The following is a 24,589-nucleotide window of genomic DNA, read 5'->3' as shown; positions in this document are numbered from 1 at the left end:
TTGTGGGGGTTAACTCAAAAGTGGTGACCTTGTCAAAGGAGTCTAGGCCAAAACCAGAGGGGTTCTCTGCTAAAGACCAGAAATTGGGTGCACTCCTTGACAGGTAACTTTGTTCTAAGACACTACTAAACTTAAGTACAGAATCATACAATGGTCTGGATCAGAGGGGACCTTAAAGATCATCAAATTCCAGCTATCCTACCGTGAGCAGGTAGCATCTGCTTCCACTAGACCAGGTTGCTCAGAGCCCCATCCAACCTGGTTTTGAACACTTCCAGAGATGGAGGATCCACAGCTTCTATGGCAACCTGTTCCAGTGCTTCACCATCCTCACAGTAAAGCATTCATTCCTAATACCTAATCTAAACCTTCTTTCAGTTGAAGCCATGCCCTATTGTCCTGTCACTACATGCTGTTGTGCAAAAACCCTCTGCAGCTCTCTTTTAAAGAGTCCCCTTATGTACTGGCAGGCTGCTATTTGGTCTCCCTGGAGCCCTCTCTTCTCCAAGCTGTATGTTCCCAACTCTCTTACCCTTTCCACATAGGACAGATGCATGAGCCCCTTAATCATCTTTGTGGCCCTTTGGTGAACTCTCTCCAGTATGTCCATGTCGCCCTTGTACTGGGGAGCTCAGAACTGGACACAGTCCTCCAGAGTAGAGCAGAAGCACCTCCTTGACCTGCTGTCAGTACTTTGTCTAATGCAGCCCAGGAAACCATTAGCTCTCTTTGTGGGAAGGACCCATTGCTGGTTCATGTTCAACTTGGTGTCCACCAGGACTTTCAGGTCCTTCTCTGCCCAAGGTGCTTTCCAGCTGGGTGGCCTCTACCATATATTGGTGCCTGGGGCTGTTCCTGCACAGATGCAGGATACCAGTAAAGGAAGAAAAGCAGTTGTCAGAAAGAGGGTGTGCGCTGTAAGGGTCTGTGAAGCCCTGTGGTGGAACTGGACAAGTTTAGGTGGAAAGAATAGAAAGCTTAGCTTGCTTAAGAGTGCATGGTGTTGCTTCCTGTGGAAGATCTTTCATATTCTTCTCCTGCTGTTTTAAGAGATATGGTGAAGGGCTCTGAACAATCTCAAATTATTTAGTTCTGAAAGCCATTGAATTTAGGAATGGTAAAGACAGTATTCATCAAGATTGATATCTTTGGAGGAGAACATGGGTTAATTAAAAAGCACCCTTTTCTCTCGAAAGATTGGAAGAAAGAAAGGAAACTCAAGGGTGTGCAAGATGCCAGGGAAGCAATGATAAACAGGGTGTGTGCACATTCTGCCTTTTCTCACTATTGAGATTAAAGAATGTTTGCAATTTTTCCTCCTACCAAGACTATGTGCCAGAAGAAGTGTAGAGTGAAAGCTATTTTACGGAGGGATTTTTCAGTCTCCAGTAGTTAAGTGTTAGGTGTCTCTCTGTGTATAAAGGCATAAAATTGGAGGATTACTCATGCAGCTGGATTACCTGCTATTCAGACTCAACCCATACCTCTCATTTGTGTTCCCTGCTTTAGAAAGTCTGAATGGCATTGAAGAATTTGTCTGAAGAAATACGTTTTTCTGTATTTTTTAACCATACTTTATTTTAATCACCATTTGAGAAATAATGGTCAAAATTGTTACAAATTTCCTGGAAAATAAATGGCAACTAGAGAATAATGGCAACTAGAGCATTTGGGGATCAAAGATCACTGTTTATTCCATTCCATTCCATTCCATGGATGCTCAAGAAGTGCCCTTTAATAAATTATTTGTTATATGATTAAAAATAGGTTAAATATAGTCTTTTGCACTTTCCTGTAATGGCTGGCATTTCATAGATGAATTTCATACTACTTACACAGTAAGAGGTGATGTTTCCTACAAGTTTTTTGCTGAAGCCCCAGTCATTCGAATCACCAAAGAGATCAGGTTGTGATAGTTCTGATGTGCTTTTCCTTATGTTGGTTGGTAAAGTGGAAATCTATTACTCAAGCAGATTACACGATCCATTTTAATTATTTTGATCACTTAAAAAAAAAAAGGAAGGAAGGCAGAGTATAATAGGTATCTTACCTGACTCATCACTTGAGAGTGTGTGTGTGTGTGTGTGTGTAGGCACTAGGATTCTTCTCTATTTGTAATGCAATATATCAAAATAGCTCTTCTAAAAACAATTCCGTTGCAAATTTTTAGTCTTCTTCTCTATAGTGTCAGTCTGAGAGCTTAGATACAGCAAAGTGGAAATCTCTTACTGGAGATTATCATATTTTCATCCCTTAACTTGCAGAATGGACCAAATGTTGCATTAGTTCAAGCTGTAATGCACTGTGCAAATCAACACTATTGTAGGAAGAATTTATTCATTTTGTTTCTAGACTCAGCTGTTTACCTCTCCCTTGAAACTAATTTTATCTCATCTGAAACATGCAAATTTTTTATTTTTGTTTGTTTGTTGTTTTTGGGGGAATGTGGGAGTAGGAGTTGGTTGTGATATTGGCATAGATTTAGCATTTACAGCAGAGGTAGTTTTCATCAATTTCTGACAGGGGAATCAAAGTGTTCTTTTTTGGAAGGAGAGATATTGCTTTTCCGTATAAATGATTGACTATTTTGTGATAGTAGTCTTTATTTATTTGGCTCTCATCATGAAGAATAGCAAACTTATTCAAAATCTCAGTACATCAAAAATATGTCAATACATAAAACATAAGTACTATTCCATACTACAGTCTATGCAAAAAACTATGTTAATAAGATGTGAAGGTTGCACAGCTAGGAAGTCAGAAAACATAAATGATAAGATTCTAGCAGCCACATTAACTAAGCCACATTTCACATCCTCTATATTTTATGAAATGCCTTTGACAACATAAATCAGAAAGAGAAGGTGCTATATATGTGTAACATGGCTCAGTTAATGTTGCATTTGGAACTTTAACATCTGTATTTTCTGACTGGAGAGTTCCTTAATCATGTAATTTTAGCAGACTTCTTTCCTTTTTATTTTTTTTTTTTTGGTAGGTTGGTTTGGGGCTTTCTTAAGAGAGGAAGATCGCCTGTATTAATAATCAGTTAGCTCATACTGCTTTGATTTAAGCTACAGTAAAAGGTAGTGTATAGAGAGCACCTTATGACAGGTACATATGTGATGCCATGTACATTGCACTGACAAGTGGTGTAATTGTGCTGCTGTGTACTTCTTGGGGAAAAGGGGATTACAGACATGTGTGTAAGTCCTGTCCTTTCCTGAGTACTGGCTATGACTGCATTGCAGACTGCAGCATCTTGTGAAGATGGTTGAGCTACCTTTTAAAATGAACTGGCTTGTGCACAAGAAGCAGTCTGGCTACAAGAGTGTGGATCTCCCTTTGACCTAATTCACCCTTCTGTGGAGCACGGCAAATCAGCTTAGCACAGCGTTTGGTGTAGGCTCCTGCCAGTATCTGAGCTAGTTTGCAGATCTCTGTGCTGCACTGCAGTCTTCAACATAGGCATGCATTTAATGACTCTGCAAAATCCACTACCTTGCAAGTCCTGAAATGGGGATTATTGTTCTGTGACACAGAAACATGCTTTTCATGCTTTTGCTTCCTTGCTCTTTGTCACAGAGTGGACCAGTATCAGGCCCAGTGTTAATATTTTAAAGGCTCTTAATAAGATTTTAAAGTTCATACTTCAGTGTAAAGGCAAGCAGCATAGGAAAGACAGTAATACAGGTGAACATTGTGACCAATATATTGTCAAAAGGTCAGAGCTAAGTGATAAGAAGTAACAGAATTTATAGAATGTATGAATAAAATGCCGTAGCATCAGGATTTCAGATTTACCTCTGATTAATAGCCTTGACATTAACATCCGGTTTTCTACTTGGTTCCCTTTTAGATTTTTTCTTTTTTGTCATTCAATGAGAAGGATTTTTAGCCTTCATTAAGACTGTGTGCACAAACATGCTGGGGTTGAACACATTGATTTGAGACAGGAGACCATGCTGCCCCTAAGTGTGACAGAATATTCCACTGAACATGTGCCAGAGGATTTCCTTATACTGCATAAGCATATTATATTTTTCTTCTTTCTATAATTCAGCTAATCATAGAGATGAAGACCTGGGATTATATGAATTTGAAAGTTTTAGATATGAACCAGATCTTGTTGTTAAGTGTGTGACAGCCAGGGAGTTAGTTTTCCATTACAGCTTTCTATTGGAAAGTATGGAGAAATGAATGTTTGGAGGAAAATACTTAGGATTTGGCAGAGGTCTGACTTTGGTAATCTAAAACTGAAGCTGAAATCACAAGTATTTTATTTGAAGGGTTGATAGGAGCTGAGTGACATCTTTCTTTATAGTTATAACTGAATTGACCACTGTAAAATTAAAATAATTAGAATTAAATACTGTAACCTTTTGTTAATTGAAAGAATGTGCCATTTTACTCCTAGTGTAAAGTACCAGGTTGGTAGGGTTTTATTTTTCTGAGAATGCCCTTCACCATATGTTTTAAAATTCTAATTCCTATGTAATTACAGTGTTAAAGGTGCTAAGAAAGTGGAATGATGTTACTGATGATTCTATTACTCAGGATAGTACTTGTTTCACAATATTCTGTCTCACTGTTCCTCAGCAAAGGTGGCCACTGAACCAGGTAGTGCCACCCTTTCTTTGGCACTTTGGGCTCCCCTACCCCTGAAGTCCATTTTTCCTTCTCTCTGTAAGCTGGGCTTAATGCTGATCAGGCCAGACAGACCTGTTTTGCCCCAGATTTTTTTATCATGACACTGTGGTCCGCAGCTTCCAAATTGTGTTTTTGCTTTCTACTATCCAGGGTAATGGATATCCAATATCATGCCTCACTTTTTGGGCACCCAATAGACTTCAGGGAGAAGCAAGGATATAGCCAGGACTCTTTCCTGTAGTGAGCATGTCATGGTATCTGATGTGTTCGGCTGAATCCCAGAGCGATTTTGCAGAGCTTTTTGTGTGAAGAAGTATGTAAAGCTTCTTCCGTTATTAACTGGATTTAGCCATCAGGATGGTGTAAAAGGGCAGTAGCTGCATATTGCTGGTATTATTAGTGTACCTATGCTAACACACTAATTCTGTTACATTTTAATTTAAAAAATTATTATAATGACTCTAATGCTGTCTAATGATCCTTCTTCTTTGACATCAGTCATGGATTGCACATGCAAAAATTGCTTAGAACTTACATTTCTATCAAGGTATTACCTGGAAAAAGAATGCCTACCACCACATCCTTTATTCAAACAAGAATTAAAGATAATGGGCTAAGTTATAGATTTAATTGGATTTGCCCCATCTCTGCATTTTGGCTGACAATTTTGTTCCTTTTATACTCATCCTTTCTTTGTTTGTGTTCAGAGTGGTGTAATCAGTGATGGTCAGTCATACTTCTCTCAAAATAATGCTGTTTATACTGTGCAAGTCAGATAGGAGTTCAAAGTAATTATTAGAGTTTCTGTGCTTGCCTAGAAATAGATTCAAACTCAGGACTGTTCTCTCTTCAGCTGTCCCCAGAATGTCTTCACTACCACAGGGATGATGAAGTTTGCCAAATTCTTGTCTCCTGCATTGTGTGGGCACAAAAAAATGTGGGTGTAAGGGAGAAGGGGAGGGAGGGTTTACTTTATGAAGAGAGAGGATGCTTGGGTCATTCACTCCAAGCACTCTAAGTAATTTGCTTTAGATTTGTTTTGTTCTGGGGAGATTTTAATTAAGCTTTTTTTTCTTTCTTTCTTTTTTTTTTTTTTTTTTTTTTATGCTGTTTAATAAACATTTGTCCATAAGCGGTATCTTGTGATCCCCGTCAGTAAAGCGGGAGGATTAATTTGCATGTTGTTGTTTGTTATTTATTTAAATAGCCACAGCAATTATATGGAGTGTTCTGCTAAGGCTGTGGTGATGAGTCTCTGCACGGAAGAGAAAAGCATCCAAACATACATGTAGCATTATGATTTTTGCTGTATTTCATGTGGTGGTATTTGGCTCATTTTTTAAAACAGTTTGGATTGAGAGGATATGGAAGAAAATTCTAACATAAGTAACTGGTATGTAAGATCAGAAGAAGAACCTGGTACCCTTTCTTAAACCAGTGTCTGAAATCAGATAGCTTGGGAAAATATTTAAGAAAATGGAGCAGTCTCAGAGCTTTGGCAGTCGAGGTCTTACTGCCTCTTCAGGTTGCTTACATTTGTTACTTAGTATCTCACAGACCAAAGTTCCGTTGTTGTCTCTGAGGGCTGGCCTGTCTTTTAGGAAGAGGTGAGAAGGTAGGCATGGCTCTGTCAGGGCAGATAAAGGGCTCATGTAGCCCAGTATATCCTGCCTCCAGTGGAGGCTTTAATTGCAGGCCTAGAGGAGAGTCGGAGCAAAGCAAGCATGTGGTACTCTCCCCCAGTACTCTTCAAGCCTCCAGCTATTTTCAGTTCAGGGACTTCCTGAGCCAGATGTGTCTCTATAAATTTGGTAACCCTCAGAGGATGTCTCTCTGTGAACTTGTCCAGTCTTTGCTTGAGCCCACAGAAACTTTCAGCTTTCAAAACATCAATTTGGCAAGGAGTTCTAAACATCTGCTACCTCTGTGACTAAAGAACCTGTTTCTCTCTTGTTTTGAAGTTTGCTTCTGCTATTGAATGCATCCTAATTGTTGTTGGACAAGATGCTTTTGTAGCTTTCCGTCATGTTCCTACTTCCTGGTGTCTTTTCCATCTTCAGAAGGTTATAGATTCTTTTTATGGAATTATGATGATGATTCTTGTTGCGTTTTCCTGAACCTTTTTGTCTGACCCTTCCTAGTAAGTTCAAGAAGTCAGTAGAGAGAGATTTTCTTTTGCTGTGTTGATGTTTCCTAAATTTCATCTTCATTCTTATCTGCCCTGATTTATCCAGAACAGTCATCAGTGTTATGTAGTCTTAAATTACTCAAATCTCTGAGTTTTCTTTTTAAGCTGTACTGCAGTTCTCACCCACCAAGGCAGCTCCAATTTAGAGGCTGTATATGATCATTAGTAATTCAGCTTTTTGAATTTGATTAGACCTCTGGAGGGATACTTTATGGTCCCGAGCCACTTCTGACTGCTCATTTGTCACTTTATTCCATGAAAAGTCCCATCAGATTCAGAGACATTTATCAAGTCCCTCACAAAGGACTCCAGCATGGCAACACCCCAAGATTTTTCCACAGTGCACACTAGAGCCAAAGATTTTGTTAAGCTTCTCTGTGATGGTATTGTGCTCTCTGTATCTCCCCTTATACCTTCATCATCATTCGTCACTTCAGACTCTGGCAGACCTCCTACTTCTGATGTGTTTGAAGAAATGAATCATTACTCATTTGATTCCCTTTTCTAGCTGTTACAACAGTTCTTTCTGGCCTGTCTTATTACATTTGAAGTGCCAGAGTTTACAGTCTTTTCTGTTTTCCTCATTTGGACCCGGTGCTGGCTTATTGAAGGGGATGCCTCTTTGCCTCTAGAAAGCTGCAGTGAGCCTTGCTGGTGTCCTTTTGCTCTTATCAAATCTTTCTGAATGGGTGGTGAATATTGTTTCTGTGCTTTCCATGTGGTTGTTGTTAAACAGCTTTGATGCTGCCAGTCAGATTTGATTTCTCATAGCTGTCTGTTAGAGATTCCTTTTAACAAGCTTTCTCATTTTTGTGTGGTTACACTTTCTGAAGTTAAGCACGACAGTAGTAGATTCCTTGGGTTTCGTTGTTCCTGTAGGGATGCTCAGTTTAACTCTGTTAATGGTCACTGATGCACAGCAGTTCTGCATCTGCAAGATGCAGTAGTAGATGATTCTTGCTGCTCTGGACTGAGCCAAAGGCAGTGGCGGCAGTGGCTCCTCATGCAGGTTCCTTAACCAGCAGTTTCATGGAACAACCCTTGACAGTTATCTGATACTTTGGTCTCAGCTTTGTAGTCTGCTTATTCAGTCCGTCTGGGAGGAGTTGAAATCTCCCCCTAATCAATCTTGCGGCATGCCTTTTGCTGATCTTGCTAGTGTGCTGCTGTCAGCGTTGTTGCAGTCTGGCCATGCATGGTGGTTCCAGCACTCAATCTTGATCTGACCAAGCTCCAGACCTCTGCTGCTCAGTGAGGTGGAGTTTTATTTTGATTAGCTTTTAAATGCTATGTAGCATATAATATTACTTTGTTATTAGCGGTCTTCTCCCTGAATTTCTGTCCTAGGATGATGATGCCTACAGGTGACCCACGAATTTTTTCTGTCTATCGTATTTCTTATATGACTACTATTAGTGCTTTTGTTTGCAATTTGATGTTCCAGTGATCCAGTCTACCCCTCCTTTTGTAGAAGTCCATGTATTGTTGGAAATTCTTATTGCCACTCTATTTACTCTGCAGTCACATATCCATTTTTCATCCTTTGATTCTTCTCAGCATCTTTGCTTGATGACCCAGAATCTCCATGTCTTCATTTGACATAACAATACCACACATTTTAACTATGTGTTCTAATCCCCTCTTCATTTTAAAATTTCATTTTCTTGCACTTTATGTACCAGTGACCTGGCTCCTATGTTCAGGTGAACTCCTGTTCTTTATTATAGAATTATTCTGGTTGTTAATTCATCTGATCTTTCGCTTTGTTACCATCCTGTCAACTGGGCATTCAAGTTTTCTTCCTTTTTTTTTCCTTTTTTTTTTTTTTTTTTCCACCAGCCCATATTTTGCTGTCTGGGTATCTTTCCTTTTCTTCCCAGTGTAACTGGAACCCAGATGGACCACAACATAGGTTCTTCTCAGCATTTACTAGGAACCAATCCAGGCTCTGTGACCTTTGCAGATGATGGGCAAATCACCATGTGGTCTTCTGTCAGATCCCAGACTCCAGCTGTCTGTTTGCCTGATGATATTCTAGCACACCCTTTTTAGTTTGCATTATAAAGACCTCATTTATGCATCATCGGGGAGAGGGTATTTGTCAGAAAGGGTTGCTTTGGTCACAGAAACATTCAGCTGCCTGTGAAATGATGGGAAAGGAAATGGAAGTGAAGGCAAAGAGCAAGTGCAGGAGTGGGGTTACAGTGCTGACCTTAGGAGTAACCAAGAGGTAGGACTGCCAACTTCTGGCAGAAGTAATAGAAGCAGATCAAGTTGTGATAATAAAAACAGCCTAAGCAGGTGTTTAGATTTAACTTTGTTTATTATTATTATTATTATTATTATTATTATTATTATTATTATTATCTAACAAATACTGTTGAATGAATGTAGTAAATTAACTTTAGGTAAAACAGGTGTGTGTTTTCTTGTTGAATAAGCAGATTTATCATTGTATCAGAAACTCAGTGGGAACAGTTCAGAGATCAAAGCATTTCAGATGTGCTCAGGTATTTGAGACGCTTGGGCAGGGACGTGCAGGACCAATGGAAGGTCCATTCTAGAAGGGAGAAGTCGTGTGCTGAACCTGTTATTTTTTTGAAATGCTATTAAATTCCAGAAATTGGGGAAAAGAATGGGTACCTAAAACCAGGGAAATCTGGGCACCATGTCAGCAGTCCAGTGAAAGTGTGCTCTTTCAAATACCTCGAGAAAATGTCAGTGTCTATTGATACAAGGCCTACAGACTAAACCAAATGCAGAAAATTTCTCTGACGTTGTAATTGACTTGGTTTTGGTTCCAACTGGTGTGTAACACATTATTTTGTTCTTATTTTTAAAAAATATATCTTACCAGGGGGAGAAGACTAAGAAAGATTGAACTTGACAAAACCAAAATCTTGCCTAACCCCAAGACTTTGTGTAATGCTTAAATACAAAAATACTAAAAACCTGAGGATTGCGCACAAAACAGTAAATAAAAATCAGTAAAATTGCATTAAAAAAAAAAGACAAAAGGCATTTCTCTTTCAGTGTCTTTTTTAAGAATTGTGCCTTTTTTCCACAAATCAACTTTTGGGTCAGCACATCAGAATGATTCCTCTGTTGATTTGCCTCAGTAATGCGCCCGTGGAGAGCAAATATTTCAAGTAACTGCTTCTGTGGTTTATGGGTGGGCATTACAGAATTGTGATGTTCAGATGCACAGCATTTCCCTTAGAAGCTCTTCCTGGAAAGAATAACTATGCAGAGCACTTGGTCTTACTCCTCCTGCTAAGGCAAGAGGATCTAAGGGCTCCCATTAACTGCAGAGTAAAGGAGTCAGACCGCTGGGTCAGGTGTGCAGCTGAGGATATCACTTGTGCTGAGGTTGCCATACGGGTGGGACATAGCTTGATTTTGTGTCCTTCTGCTCCCATTCATGCATTTGTTCTGCTTGGCTCTTCCAACAGATCCCACCTCAGTATGGTCAGCAAGGTGTAAGTGGCTACTGCCAGCAGGGCCAGCAGCCGTACTACAACCAGCAGCCGCAGCCCCAGCACCTGCCACCCCAGGCACAGTATCTGTCGCAGGCCCAGCAGAGGTACCAGGCTCAGCAGGTAAGCACTGTCTTCCACTACTGACAGTCCTCCTGGGGCTGGAAGTGTAAAAGGAACCCATGTGCAATGAACAAAACCCACCCCTCATCTTTCTGAGGGAACAGTGTTAATTAAATAACAGTAATGAAATAATGAATTGAGCAAAATTAAATAAACATGGCATCAGACCACATCCTTCAGAACGATCTTTAAGATACATGCACAAATACATCTGCACACGTGTTCAGACTTTATTTCATACCACCTTTTCAGGGTAAAGCCAGTGTATGTGTCCCAACAACTATTAACTGTGCTTTTAAAAGCAGGTAACAATTTCTTGATGAGATGTCAGTGGATGCTGGAGCTTTGTCTTTGGTTCTTTTTGTTATTTCTTTACAAGACAGACTTTATTGAGAATTCCTGCATCTAATGTTGTCCCTGCTGTTTTGGGGTTTTTGTGGAGGAGTTCAAGGCATTTTGGAGTTGCTTTGTCAAGGGAGCTTCTTAAAAGATATTTTAAATGGATATTGCAGCTATTAATTTGAATATTGTTAGTTTACACATCCAGTTAGTGAAACCACACGATTCGTTATCTGTTGCTGGTTTTGAATTGTGCTCTTTATATTAAGCATTAAAATTAATTTCAATTGATTCTGTTTTTAATTAAGAATCAGAAGTGGTAATGTATGGGTCTGGTTCCTAGAGCTGGAGAAACACTTGGTTTTTAGATACTGAACAAAATGTATGTGCATAGCTGATGCAGCTGAACATGTAGGCTCAGTTCTATCTGCATCTCAGCTCTGTTAATCATGGAGAGGTGATCAGGAAATGGAAGGATGAAACTAAAGCACACTCACCATCCTGGGAAATCTAACAAAAGTGAGTTGCTCAAGACTGGATATTAGTGGAAGCATCAGCACTTGCTGCAAGTCACTGGGGAATTCTGTCAGGCATGGTTGATTAACATTTTGGGATTGTGCTGGTGCAATGTAAAAATCTTAGCTTGAAATAAAAATAGTGTATAAAATAAACTAACAAAAGATGCTGTAAGTGGCAATGATACTGTAGACTCCCCTCCTTTGACTTTAAAATAAAGCTATGATAATTTCACTGTGTAATTACATGTTAATTTTTCTTCATCTACATTTTAAAATTCCATTGAGAATTAACTTTTTTCATTAAAATGCTGGATGGTTTATGAAATAGAATTCTTAATTGTATCCATGATATTCTTGTAAATGTCACCACATTCTGTCTTTTGGATTATATGTAACTGCAACTTTAAAGACTGCAGTTGTGTCTTTAAATTTAATTTTCTTCCTTTTTACTTTCCCATTAAATGCTTGATTTCTCTATGACTTGAAAATAGTGCTCATAAGCATCTTGGTGAAGTCTCAGCAGATAAAGACCTAGTAAAACAGCCTTTAAGATAGAAGAAACAAAGCTGTTCAAATGTCTACATATCACAGTGTGTGAAATTGAAATTACTTTTTTGCTGCCTTGGACACCTTGTCACGTTTTAAATATACTGTCAGTTGAATGGATTGAATATTTTGGCTTAAAAAATACACAAAACATTCCAACTTTATAGTCCTTAAGAGTACTGATTTATCTGTTGATAGGTGTTCCAATTACATCATTTGCTATCATAGCTGTGAAAGAGAAGGTTTGTGCAGTGAAGTGAGAGGGATCATAGAAGAATGAAGGCAAAATTAGAGTAAAGCCTTCCGTATATTTTGAATTTCTGAGATGGGATGAAGAGAAAGGCAGGGGCAGATTCACAGGTAAAAGGTACCAGCCTTGATGTAGCCAAATTCCTTTTTTGATGATTTGAAGTGACACTGAAGGACAGTCTAAATCCAGACTCCAAGGGTGATACAGGCATCTGAAGGTCAGTAGGCTTTTTTTGCCTCAGTCTGCAAGTTGAAATGATGCATTAGGTCCTCACCAATACAGCCTTGCAGTTGGTATTCCTTTCTGTGAGAATTTTACCTGAATTCTTGATGGTTGGTGAATGACTGTTCTTCTAGTGGTCAGCCTCTTAAGTTTGCACTCTGATCAGTGAATATGATAATTTCACTGTGTAATTGGAATATTTCTGTGTAGACTAGACTATTTTGTATAAATAATAATAAGTAGTCCTAAAACACCTTGGGGCTTGCTTGTTTCCCCATCTCCAGATGAGTTCCATGGCTGCTCCTTTCCCTTTCTCAAGAAGAATCAGCAGGTGAACACTTCTATCACGTTTCTCTGTAAAACCTCACCTCTGTGCACTTTCCCATTCTTTGAGAACTTCTCATCTAGAAAACAAATCCCAGCACAAGAGATTGAAGTCTCTGTTTCTGATACTTCAGCAAAAGTTTCTCTGCTGGTAGAGCACAGTAGAATTACCGTCAAGTGGTAACCAGTGTGGAATACAAAAATTAATACTAAACAATAAACCAAAAAAAGTTGGGAGTGTATGTCAAATTCTGCTGCTGACAGAAAAAAATTACAAACTGTGCTTACTTAAGCATACATGTCTCTGCTTATATGAGACTGATTACCTTTGAAAAAGAAAGAATTATAATTGATATGATTAAAAATTTAGCAAGAGAAATAGGAAGGAGTGAGACTGATTACCTTTGAAAAAGAAAGAATTATAATTGATATGATTAAAAATTTAACAAGAGAAATAGGAAGGAGTAGGTACTTGTTTAGTTTTAGCACAGCTACCAAGTTGTGGGATGTGGGTGAGAGCAGAGCTGAACTCGTCTCAGGGGCACAATGGAAGGACAAGAAGCAGTAGGGACACACTAGGAAGAGGGACGCTGTGACTCTGTAAAAGAAAGAAAGAAACAAACTCAGAAATGTAAACCCCACAAAATTCAAGAGAGACTGGAATCTCCATCATTGGGGAAATTGAACTAGACAAAGCCCCCAAGCACCCTGTTCTTGCTAGGATCACTTTGAATTGGAGGTTTGACTATATGACCTCTCTCTGAAGGTCTCTTTGTATATATGTGATTATGTTGCTGTGACTTAAAACTGGCCTTACATATTCTAAATACAATTTTAAAATAAACTACAGAATCATATCTTACCTGTTGCACCAGTTGGTGTATCTTTCTTATTTCTGCTCCTAAAAATATCAGTACATCCTGTTTATATAATCCTGTCAATTAGAAGGCTGAGGTAGTTTCAGTCATACAATCTGCCACCCTTTCTGTCTGTCATCCTTAGTTTTGCTCTTTCTTTTCAGCTTGTAAATGAATTTCCTTCATGCTTTCTATATTCTTCATTAACCATTTTTTTGTCTTTCTGTATTGATTTTGTGATGTGAGTGTGATTGAAGTGGTTTTACTTCAGGAGGCAGAAGAGAAATGCTAGATTGGGGAAAGAAGGCTTCTCTAATTTGCCTTCTCATCCTGACTGTATTTCTTTATTTCCCATGTAGATTTATGTCAAGCTACTTGTTTTGCAGATTATAAAGCTGAAAATAGTGTTTATTCTGTCTGGATGATGGGCTTTTTCTTTTCACCAGTTTCCTTTTATGTAAAACCCCATAGTGTGATTATCTGGGTATTCTGTTACAGGGACAAAACTGACGTGAAATTTCTTGCAGATGAAGTTTTATTTTTGCTCTTTTAGACACATTGTGAGTAAGCTCCTCAGGTCAGGTATAACTCTTGTGTTGTGCCTTAGAATTGGTGCTCGTCTTATTTCTCACATATTGTGAAGTGTGAAGCCTTTTCTGTTTTTCAAGACTCACTTGAATTCAATATGCAGTTTTGTCTAATAAAGTAAACAGATAAAACAATTTCTGGTGTTCCAGTGACTTGTGACTTTCATTCTTCTAATAAGCGTAGATGGGAAGGAGGAGAATGGGATATATTTGAATGTTTGAACTGTTAAGTTGTTTAGATCTTTGTTAAATTGATTACATGGTGGGCAGAAAGGGAGTTTCATAAGAGGTGATTTGATAGTAATACTGGCACAGTTTACTATAGAACCATATTGTAAGCCAGCATCAGTCATCCCCTCTTTGTATCAGGAGCCTGCTGTGTAAAAACCATTAAAGCAAGAGCTTTGTTTTAAGCAAATTTATTTCAGTAGCAGATTCATTGATCATTAGATATTGCCAGTAGATGTAGATACTGCCTTGTTTTGTGTTTTTTTTTTTTCCTTTAACTTCTTTTTACCTTTACTGCTCTGTAAAAGAAAAAAGAGGAAGAAAGATGTGCTACACTGCTATAGTGTTGCCCTTGGCAGGGTTTTTCATCTTGAAATGGCATATAAATGAATAAATGCTTCGCTTGTTTTTGCAGTTTTAAATCTTTTGCCATAAGTAGAAGTGATATTTTGCTCAAGAATGTCATGTAATTGCAAACTTAAACTGTCATCATTAAACATTATTTTGTTAAGATAGTGTGATGTATATTTTTGGTTATTATGCTTTCCAACTGGCTTGTAAACAGCCATGTTTATATATTTCCTTGCTTTATGTAGCATGTGTTCATATGTATCGAGATAGAATCGTGCCTTTAAGCTTTATTGTGTTATTTTATGAATTGGGACCATATCAATTTTTGACAGATGAAATGGATCTGCAAAATAGTTATGGTCTCACTCTTGGTTAAACAAAAGTAGTGATTTTATTCTACACCTACTGCTGTTACCCTGAATGAAGTCATCTTTTGTTTTACACCTTCCTGGAAGCTCTCTGCTTGCAAGTTTCCAGAATAGAATGCTGATCCCTTTTCTCACGTACAGGCATAAGATTAAATGGGAAAAAAGTGTGGCAGGTCCTTGAGGTAGGGCATGCACATGCCCTTTTCTGGGGCATTGGTCATCTGGTTAACTGTACGCACAAAGAGTTTGTGTGTGTTTGTACATCATTTGTTGTGGTTACTACAGGGTTTTTTAAGTAGTTCGGGCTTGCTCTTCAGTCTGCTTTTACTTAAAAGGAGAATATGTTTTATAAACAAGCAAACAAACAGCACTCTCTCACTGTCTCACAGGTTTTATTTAAATGTTCTAAAAGCTGGCCAAAATCTTGTTCACCCCCCACAATAATATACCTTTACCTACTGATCTTGGCAAGATTTTTTTTCCTAATGCAAACTGTATAGGGCAAATAAAGAGCTGACTAACTGGTGGGGGTGTTTTTCTGAGACTGGGCCAGGGGACAAATACAGTTTGGGCCAGTAAATTTGTGAATTCTTTTAGTAGTCCCAGGTAGAAAGACATCTGAAGCAGGAAGGCAGTGTACGTGAGAAGGTGGGAAGCATCTCTGGTGACACCTTGGTCAGTCTCTTCAGGCAGAGGGCTGGAGACCACTGACACTTCCATAAATGGTTGCAACTCCTCTGTATTTCCCTGAACTGGGATCAGTGGCTGGAATTAGTCTCAGTTTTAAGCCTGAGATGATGATGAGAACGTTCTTTCGCAGACATCTGTTTCTAGTGTTGAGTCAGTGTAAGGTAGGACAGATAAAACATTTCCTGATTTGAAACAGTCTTTGAAAATGTGAACAAAATGTGAAACTAATTAATCTGTTTTCATGTCCAATCTGTATGACTGTCATGAAAACAGAACAAATTGTATTGTGGCAAAATGCACCAAATTATTAAAGTGATTTTGGTACAATGAAGATGAAGTATTGTTTTTAAATTCAATGTGAGCTGCTGAAGTTCTTTAAACAGTATAATAAGTAACATGTTAATTAACATTGTCAAGCTGTTTTGGGGTGTAACACTGTACAAAAATAGTATGGTAATAATAGGAATAACTGTCGTACATGCAAATACCAAATTCACTGGTAAGTAATACAGACAGTCCTCAGTGAGTCCAAATTTGTATACCTCAATGCAATTACTCTTTATAATAAAATCTTTACTCTTAAGCTGCTGGAAATTGGCAGAGAATTAGCAATCAACTGTACAGTAGTTTAGTCTCAAATCCTTCACACTTTAATTTAAATTTGTTTTAAGGACTACCATTCAGCTGCGCATGTCTCAAAGTTGTAATAAAAATAATTTGTCCTTCTGTCCTTTTAAAACTTTTGTGTCTGTAATCATTCTACCACTAGATGAGTGGTTGCACTTAATATTTGTTGGATTATGAACCACAGGAAATCTGGGAAAGAACAAACTTGTATGTTAATCTGACATTTGCTGCCAGGCATATAGGAAAGTATTCTTTGTGGAAGTTGGCTATTACAGTTATATGGGAACTCATAATCAAATTTAATGTTCAGAAGAGATGGTTGCCTGCTGTCAGCAGCAGTGGCTGGCACCGCTGTTTGTTGTGTACCATAAATCCTTCATGGCTTTCGTCGTCTCAGCAACGGAGATGCCTAGTGCTCAGTGCACACTCACTTCATTCTAAAATGCTGGACTTGTCTTTAGCTTAGGAGCAATTATATTATTTCCAGAGTGGAGAGGTACAAGGGAGAAGTAATTACTGTAAAACATTTAATCCCAGGCTCATGACACTAAGAACTCAAACAGATATATACATATATGTGTACACTTTGCTAGCTTTTTCAGCCTCCCTTCTGGGGGGAGCTGAAATTATAGACAAGGACGACCAATAGTATTACTTTGTATGAAGGCATCAGTTTTGGTGCACTGAACCTTCTGTTGCTAACGTGCTTCAGAGAGGTCAGATAGTCGAAAATAGTATGAGTGCAATATTGCAGAGTTGCAGAGAAAGTTGCAGAGTGCAATATTGGCTTCTTGCATCTGTGGTAAAGCTTGACTGGCCTTGGGGAGAGCAGGGAAGGGAGCAGGCTTTCAGCAAATGGCTTCCAAACTCACACACCACAACTTAAATCCTAGCTTCTAGTCAAGCCACCAGTGACCAGCACCTGCTGAACACTGAAGTGATTTAAGAACTGTTGAAATACTTATGAACTGTATTGAGCTTGTGCATAAAACTGATTTATCCTTTTTGAGCCTCTCTTAAGCACATGATATTTTTCAGGAAGGACAAGAGAAGTTGAACCCTTGTAGGTTCAATGAGAACTGATTGAAATCTTTGCCAGTTAGATCTCTGCTTTTATAAAGTCTTACTTCATAATCATGATGCTGCTATGATAGCAAATAAGTTTTAAGCGTAAGGCTATTTATCTGGTGGAGGTTACTTAGCCCAGAAGTTCAGTCAAACTGACTCCTATGCTACGTCTTCTCCCAGTAGCGGGAATGGCTGATTATTCTTCATTTGGGGACTGTTCTGTTTTCTTATCATTGCTTATATCATTCCAGGAAATGTGTCAAACGTCTCTCTTTCTTTCCTCAGTGATTTCTCTCTGTATTTATAAGATTATAATAGGTGCTGTCTTGTCAGACTTGGAGAATAATCTTCCAGAGCCATGTAGCTAGAAGGAATAGAGTCAGGCAGAAGAAGAAAATATAATTGTCTGTAAACTCACACCTGAGCACAAACACAAAATTGAGGGCATAGCACAGAGCAACAGTCACAGCGGCGCAGGCTTGTTTTTGCTGAGGGCTTGTTGACCAAACCCAAAAATTTGCATTCAGGTTTAGAGAAGACTTTCTTAGCCCTGTTACTTTCAAGAAAGTGTTTACAGACACTGTGATCAATTTATGCAAATAAAAATCCAACTCCAGTCTGTTAGGCCTGAAGCTGTTGAAGTTAGCATGTATAACTACCCCTTACACATAGCTGTCTTTGTAGTAACATGGATTTGTTAAGTGATACTACTGGGAAAGGAGAAGTACTTTATCTTGCAAAGTGGTACTACTTTTCATGTATAAAATGTAGCAAGCTTGTTTATATTTCTGTTTTATAATCTTCCAAAGGACTGTCAGTAGAAGAATTTGTTTGCCTCTTGAGTTGTCTCAACAACTGAACAGCACCTTCAGTTTCAAGTTCCCTCATTGTAGTTAAATATTTTCTCAGTATATATGTTCTTTTACTGTCTTCATCTCTTAATGGTTTTCTGCTAATAGCAGGCTTTTCCATTTGAAGGAGGAATTCTGAAGGTCAGCTTTCTTTTCCTGAGAAACCAGCAAGCGCACCTCTTCAGGCATCTGCTGCTGATGGGGGTTTGATGATACCTGGCCGGATAGTCAGAGGAGATAGGTCAGCGCACATTGCAAACCTGTTTGGCATGTTCATGACCCCCTGTATCCTACTGGTTTTTAATTTTTATTCCTGTGTTTTTGTATCATTCTGAGCCTGGCAGACATATTGCAGCTTTTGTGCTTGAAAGATATGCAATGCTGAAAGGCCTGAGTCTTGATTTTTTTCATGCACTAAAATGAAGTTAGCATACAATGTCATAAAGAAACTCTGGCAATAAAAGCCTCCTTTCTGCTAAATTAGAAAGAGAGAAAACTTAATCTCCTAGGAAGAGGGAAGTCCTGTTTTGCTGCTTTAATTTTAAGTGGTCAGTTACTTACATGCAGTCAGTTTGTATATTCAGTGAGTAGTGCCCCATGTCCATAACAAAAATCTTCACCAAGTATTTTAGTGCAAAAAGCGAGCGTGCTTCAGTATTTATAAGTGAATAATCCTTAAAGGAAACATTTTTCAGCTCAACTACAAAAACTATGTAAAATCTATAATGGATTTAGTATGCTATGCTTAGAGAAAGGTCTTTTTAGTGAGTTTAGAAACACAGTAAGATACACATGTCCAAATGTATTTCTTAAAGTTCTCAAATAAGTGGTTTGGCTTTGATCTGCGAAGTATTGTTGTTGTTATGATGGTGATATTATTTAAAGTTTCTGAGTTCTGATTTCTCCTAGTATTTAAATCACAGAAGGTTAATTAAAGCAGTTCTTTATTTTGCAATTGCTTTGGAATATTAACCTCACAAAGCCTGCATTAAATCAGTGAAGTGACAGAATTGCATTTGCTTTATAAAATAACTCTACAAGAGCAAAGAAGAACCATTTATAGTTCAGTGCCATTAATTGCTTGGCATTTAGATATTAGCATCGGAGTCAATTAATTAACTTGATAGTAAAACTACTGGAATGCAGACTGATAAAAACTATTTTGTTGTAGGAGATTAGTGATCATGACTATTGTTGCTCCCCTTACCACTCTCCTTAATACTCAAGGAGGGTTTTCTTTTAATGTTATTCTGAGAGCTAAATTAATATCCCAGAAATAATTTTATCCATACCTTTGAAATTTAGCGGCAAGTTAAATGGAATAGAGTGTTTATCAAAAGATACCTGATCATGTAATTGTTATTTATTTTATGATCCACTAATCTGATGGCTGTTCATTGACAGAAGTTATCTAGGCAAATATTTTATAATATAAAGGCACAAATGCTGTTCTAAGAAAAGTTCAAAAATGCAAATAGAATAACATTCTTAATTAAGTGATCATGTTGTAAAGTATAAAAACTACTAATAAATCTAAGTGGTTGGGTTTTTTTTTACTGTTTGTTTTGGTTGGTTGGTTTGCTTTTTTAATTCTGTATGAGCAGTATATATTCCAAATTTCAGTGGTCTTGTAAATTGCACCTCATGGCCAGTTGCAATATAGCAGTATTCTCTTACGGCCTTTAAATTAATACACATTATTTTCCTCAGAGATAGGGAAAATAAGTTTGCCCATATTCCTGGCATAAAATCTATCACTGCATTTTTTTGGCTGCATGCATTTTCTTTAATAATTGAAGTTGTTCATTATACATATATTTAGTTTTATTTTCTGTATTTTGCATTGGGATTTTGTTGTTGAGACAATCTATTATCTGAATTTTGACCAGTATATATTTCATATGCATTCATTATCCTTTCCAGTATTTCCCTTTTGCTGGCACCTTCTTCTACCGTAGTAGGATTTCAAATAGATTTTGGCGCATGCAGCTTAATTGTTACAGGGTGTTTTGTTGTTGCAATCAGATATGCACAACAAAGAATTAAATAGACAGTCAAAATAAATAAGATACCACTTAAAAAAACAAGTTTACCTTTACATGTTGACAAAACTACTTGGTGTTTATGTTGTGGAAGATGGAGAACAACTGTTGGTCTTGGTGAGCTGTCCCTCAATAAATCAAGTTCTGGAAGAACACAGCCTCTCTCTTGTGTCTTCCTCATGTTTATCCCTGACTGCCAAGAAGCTATCTTCCACACGCATGTTTTTAGGTAGCAAGCAAAATAACCAGCTATAACCAGTCTGGAATTTGGGTCTCTGCCTACAGAATTCATGAAGATTGTTCTCCTTTACCATCACAAAGAAGAGAGGATTACTGTTGCTTTATTACCTGGTAATCCTTTACCAACTTTTAATGAACGCTCTTGTTTTTTCATTGCTGTATTAAAGAGTAGTCAGTGGTGTGGTCTCCGAGTTTTAAATTTTCACCGCTTCTTTCATTTGTCCACCATCCTCTTAACTTCCTCCTGCCACTCCCAGCACCAGCCCAGCTGAGAATATTTTGTTTTGAGAAACTGTGGTTGTGGTTGTGGTGGTGAAGACTTTTCTATCTCAAAAGAATAAAGAAATCATTTACTGCTGTTGGTTTAAACTATTGTATTGAGCAGTCCATTGAATTGCTTCTACTGGTGGGCACTTCCTTTTGGAAATTACTGTTCTTTTCCCACTTCTTGGACTAAGGTATTGTTCCATATGGTGGGCTGGATTTAAAGATTTTTGCACAGATATTCTGTGCCTTCACAGACTGCAGAGAAAGGGAGGATGGTAATGCAGCTAATTTTCTACTTCCAGCAGCCAGCCCCAAATGTAACACACTAAACACTTTCACATACTGAAAAACGAAGTTAACCAAAATTATCAAGACCAGTTGAGAATATCTTCTTTATGAAGTTTATTACAGACTTTTTTGCATCTGAGCTTCAGTTCCTTCTCCTATGATTATATTGTTGATAAAATAGTAAGTAAATCTCCTTTTGTATTTTATTTAAGGGCTTTTTGTGGTGGAGTATTAGAGAGCAAGTTAGCAGGTGTCACTGGACTGTGATATAAATTGTCTGTAATACAATAAGGCTTTATATATGAGGGACAAGGGCTAGGAAGCAAACCTCTCCAGTCTGTTTTTCTTAAAATGTAACCTCAGTGGTGTTTTGCAGCCCTTCCTCACCGATTTGCAGGTTTTCATGTGCCTTTAGATGAAGCCCTGGCTTTTACCTCAAAGCACAGACACAGACGTGCCCCTAAGAAAACAGTGAAGTAATGTTTCCCAGTCTTGAGTGAGGAAGTCTCATCCTTGGGTACCTAGCTCGATTAGCCTAGAGGTAGCAGCTGCTCTCGGTGCAGCTTTTCTCTTTATTCTGTAAGCTGGCTTCAGGCTTTCAGCTCTGCTGTAAGCTGCGGGCAGTGCTCTGACCTCATTTCTGCCAGCAAGCCGTATGCTTGGGAGAGCTTCCTCGGTGGCAGCAGGCAGTCTGGGACAGGCTGCTGCCCTGTGGGGCATAGAGCCCCTCAGCTCTCTGCTTCTGCAGCAGCCGAGTTGAAAGAAGTGGCAGGTTTTAAATCCTGCCCTTCTCCCACCTTTTGCCGGGTTTAGCTGTTTCTTTGGGGTGCAGAGCTGTTTCTCAGCCCAGCTTCACGTCTCGGGTCTGCTGAAGCGATACATTCCTCCTGGAGTTGTAGGAAGGACTAGTGTGGCAGGGCAGGATGCTGGATGGCACAAAATCTGTAAGTCATCACATTAACATAGTAGTCTGTCCCAAGTGACTATAAAGAATAGGACATGCAAAACCAGCCAGGGCTCTTTCTTAAAAAACTTTTTTGTTCTGTTTTGTTTTAAATATAGCTTTATCAGTGACAAAATGGCAGGGAGAGGAAGGAGGGGGTGTAAAAAATGAAAGCGTGGTTGAACTGTCAAGCTTTGTGGGTTTTTTAGGAAAAGTCCAAAAAGCTCTGGAAACATGGGAAAATGCATGGAAATAAAATTATTATTTTACCCTTCATTTCCAAGTTATATTTCTCAGATTACATATTTGGACTCACTCTTATGTCTTTATTTACACTGGAACTTTAGATCTGTAGAACAAAATCCTTCCTTTTTTGCCTGTAAATGAAGAGCTGACAGCTGTTTATCAGGCTGTGCAGTGTGCAACAGTCACATTTTAATACAAACATCAAACTGGCCTATTTTTCTTGTGGCATGTTACAAGTATGAGAGAGGAAAACAAGAAGAGATGTCTTGTTTCTGATTAAATCCACTATTGATATGCTCTGTGATCCATGGAATGCAATAGTGGCGAAAGAGAAAAGCAAGATAAGGCTTTCTGAGAATGATTTCATCTTGGAGCTCTTCCTGCATCACTTGCTTAATGTGGCTCCTGGAGGCCATATAGCAAGACACATGTGAAAATGGACTAGAGCGCTTAGGAAGAGAGACCCTTCTGTCTTGTTAGTTGGCTGAGATTATCTAATATGTGACTAGAAGCTGTGTTGTCCAAACAAAAAATCTTCCTGTAAGATGTAGGGAGGATTTTTTGACCCTGTCTGTGCTTAAAATGTTTTCAGTGTATTCTGCAGCAAAAAGCCTTTGATAGGTAGTCTGACTTGTTAATAACTTCCCGAGAATTCTAATGAACTGACCCTCAATAATGCATTTGCTTACCTAAGTATCTTTTGCCTCAACTGCTGCATAGTCTATTTTTTTTCTTCCCTCTACATTGTCTTATGACTTAACTTAGATGTCATTTCATGATAACTGGGATTGTGAAGGGAGAAAATTATGTTACCATTGTAATTTTTTTTTAATCAGCTTAAAGGATGTCTAGGAAACTGTTAGTTTCAGAAAGAAACTGCAGATATCTTGGGATGGACAGCATTAATAACATTGAAGAAGATGATGAGGTATCTTATGGGCAATGCCTGGTCTGTACTTGAGACATGCAAACTGGCAGGTTTTCCAGATGTCTCCGTGTACATGGTAGAATTTTTCTCTTACAGATTAGTTATGATTTCTGGATTAATCCCTCCTCTTCAAAAAGGAAGAGGTTATTTTGCTTTGGCATTTTTCTGAAGTTGTTGATTCCCTTTAGTACCTGTAAAGATGTTGAAGACCAAAGTTAACTTGTTGAGGCAGAGTATCATCTTTGTTTCTGAGGGCATGTTTCTACCGTGGCTTGACTGTGGGCAAACAATAACGACCTGAAAGAGCAGCAGTTGCTGCTTGCCAGTGCCACTGAAGTAGCAGTCAGCAAAATAGCATCAGCATGTTGAGGGAGATGCCAGCCTGCTGGTTGTCATTCTTCAGGACTTCTGCTTTCCTTTTCTCTATTCACATTTCTGTGGTAGTGGTAGAGAGTTGGCTTGAAATGATTTACGTATTCTGGTTGTGAACAGGGTTTATTCAGTTCATCACGTAAACACAGACTTGCCTGTTTAAGAGGATTACCAGACTGCATTGGTAATCCACCTCCGGTGGTTAGCACGCTTTTCTTTTTTGTTGGTGTAATAGGTGCTGGGACTGACAAAACAATTTTTTTTCCTGCAATCACCTGTTCCTCCTGTGCAACAAGAGACTTGCTTGCTGGTTTGTGCACAGTGCTCTCCAGCTGCAAGATACCAGTTTTCTTCAAGGCTTTACAGGCTTCTGTTTCATCTTTTCCTTCCCATTTCTGATTCACAAAATTCAAGATACATATGTATGTATTTCTTCTTGACCCAAGAACTTCTGCAAGAGTCCATCTACGTCCTGCAGGACTTGTGCAGACCATCTGGCCAGAATTCAGTCAAACATCTCTGCTCTTTTGTCCTTAGTGGATCGTTCCCCACAGGGCTACTTGTGTGAGACTCGACGGTGCCTGTGCCCTTGGGCGTAACATTTTTTCTGAGTGCATCCTTCCCTACAATATTCCTCTAACATGTTGGCTGGCCTTTGTTGTCAGTTTTGTGCTACCAGAGAATATACAGCTTGGGAGGTGACATGTTAGGTATTCGGGTTGGGCTAGAAGTTGGCTGTTTAGGAATATGTCACCATTCTGATAAGTAATACTTTCTTTATTGTAGTCTGTTAGTGCAGAAGGTGGAAACAGGGGAGACGTGTGATACATATTTATCTACACAGAATTAACAGATGCTTGATTGAGTGGTAACAAGGTATGTCCTAGCATGGCCCCTAACATATCACTTGGCTTCTTTCTGTTCAGCAGCATTCCTTCAGAGATGAGTAAAATACTCTTGTATTGTAGGGCTGTCTACTTCTCTTGGCTGCTCTGCTGGG

General features: G+C 38.6%; 1 protein-coding gene across 4 annotated transcripts in view; it reads left to right on the top strand.

Moving 5' to 3' along the window:
* Positions 1-24,589, top strand: part of ARID1B (AT-rich interaction domain 1B) — a 326,152-nt gene that overhangs the window by 70,574 nt on the left and 230,989 nt on the right. For all 4 annotated transcript variants that reach the window (XM_088052482.1, XM_088052481.1, XM_088052484.1 and 1 more), the window contains exon 3: positions 10,291-10,437. In XM_088052482.1, coding sequence (XP_087908608.1) covers positions 10,291-10,437 — 147 coding nt within the window. The remainder of the gene's footprint in view (positions 1-10,290; positions 10,438-24,589) is intronic.

Source organism: Pseudopodoces humilis, chromosome 3, assembly GCF_049639895.1.
Source record: "Pseudopodoces humilis isolate 2021_Gansu_Grassland_sample_001 chromosome 3, ASM4963989v1, whole genome shotgun sequence".
Taxonomy (NCBI): Eukaryota; Metazoa; Chordata; class Aves; order Passeriformes; family Paridae; genus Pseudopodoces; species Pseudopodoces humilis.
Note: the sequence above shows the minus strand (reverse complement) of the source record. Positions and strands in the feature narration are given on the sequence as shown.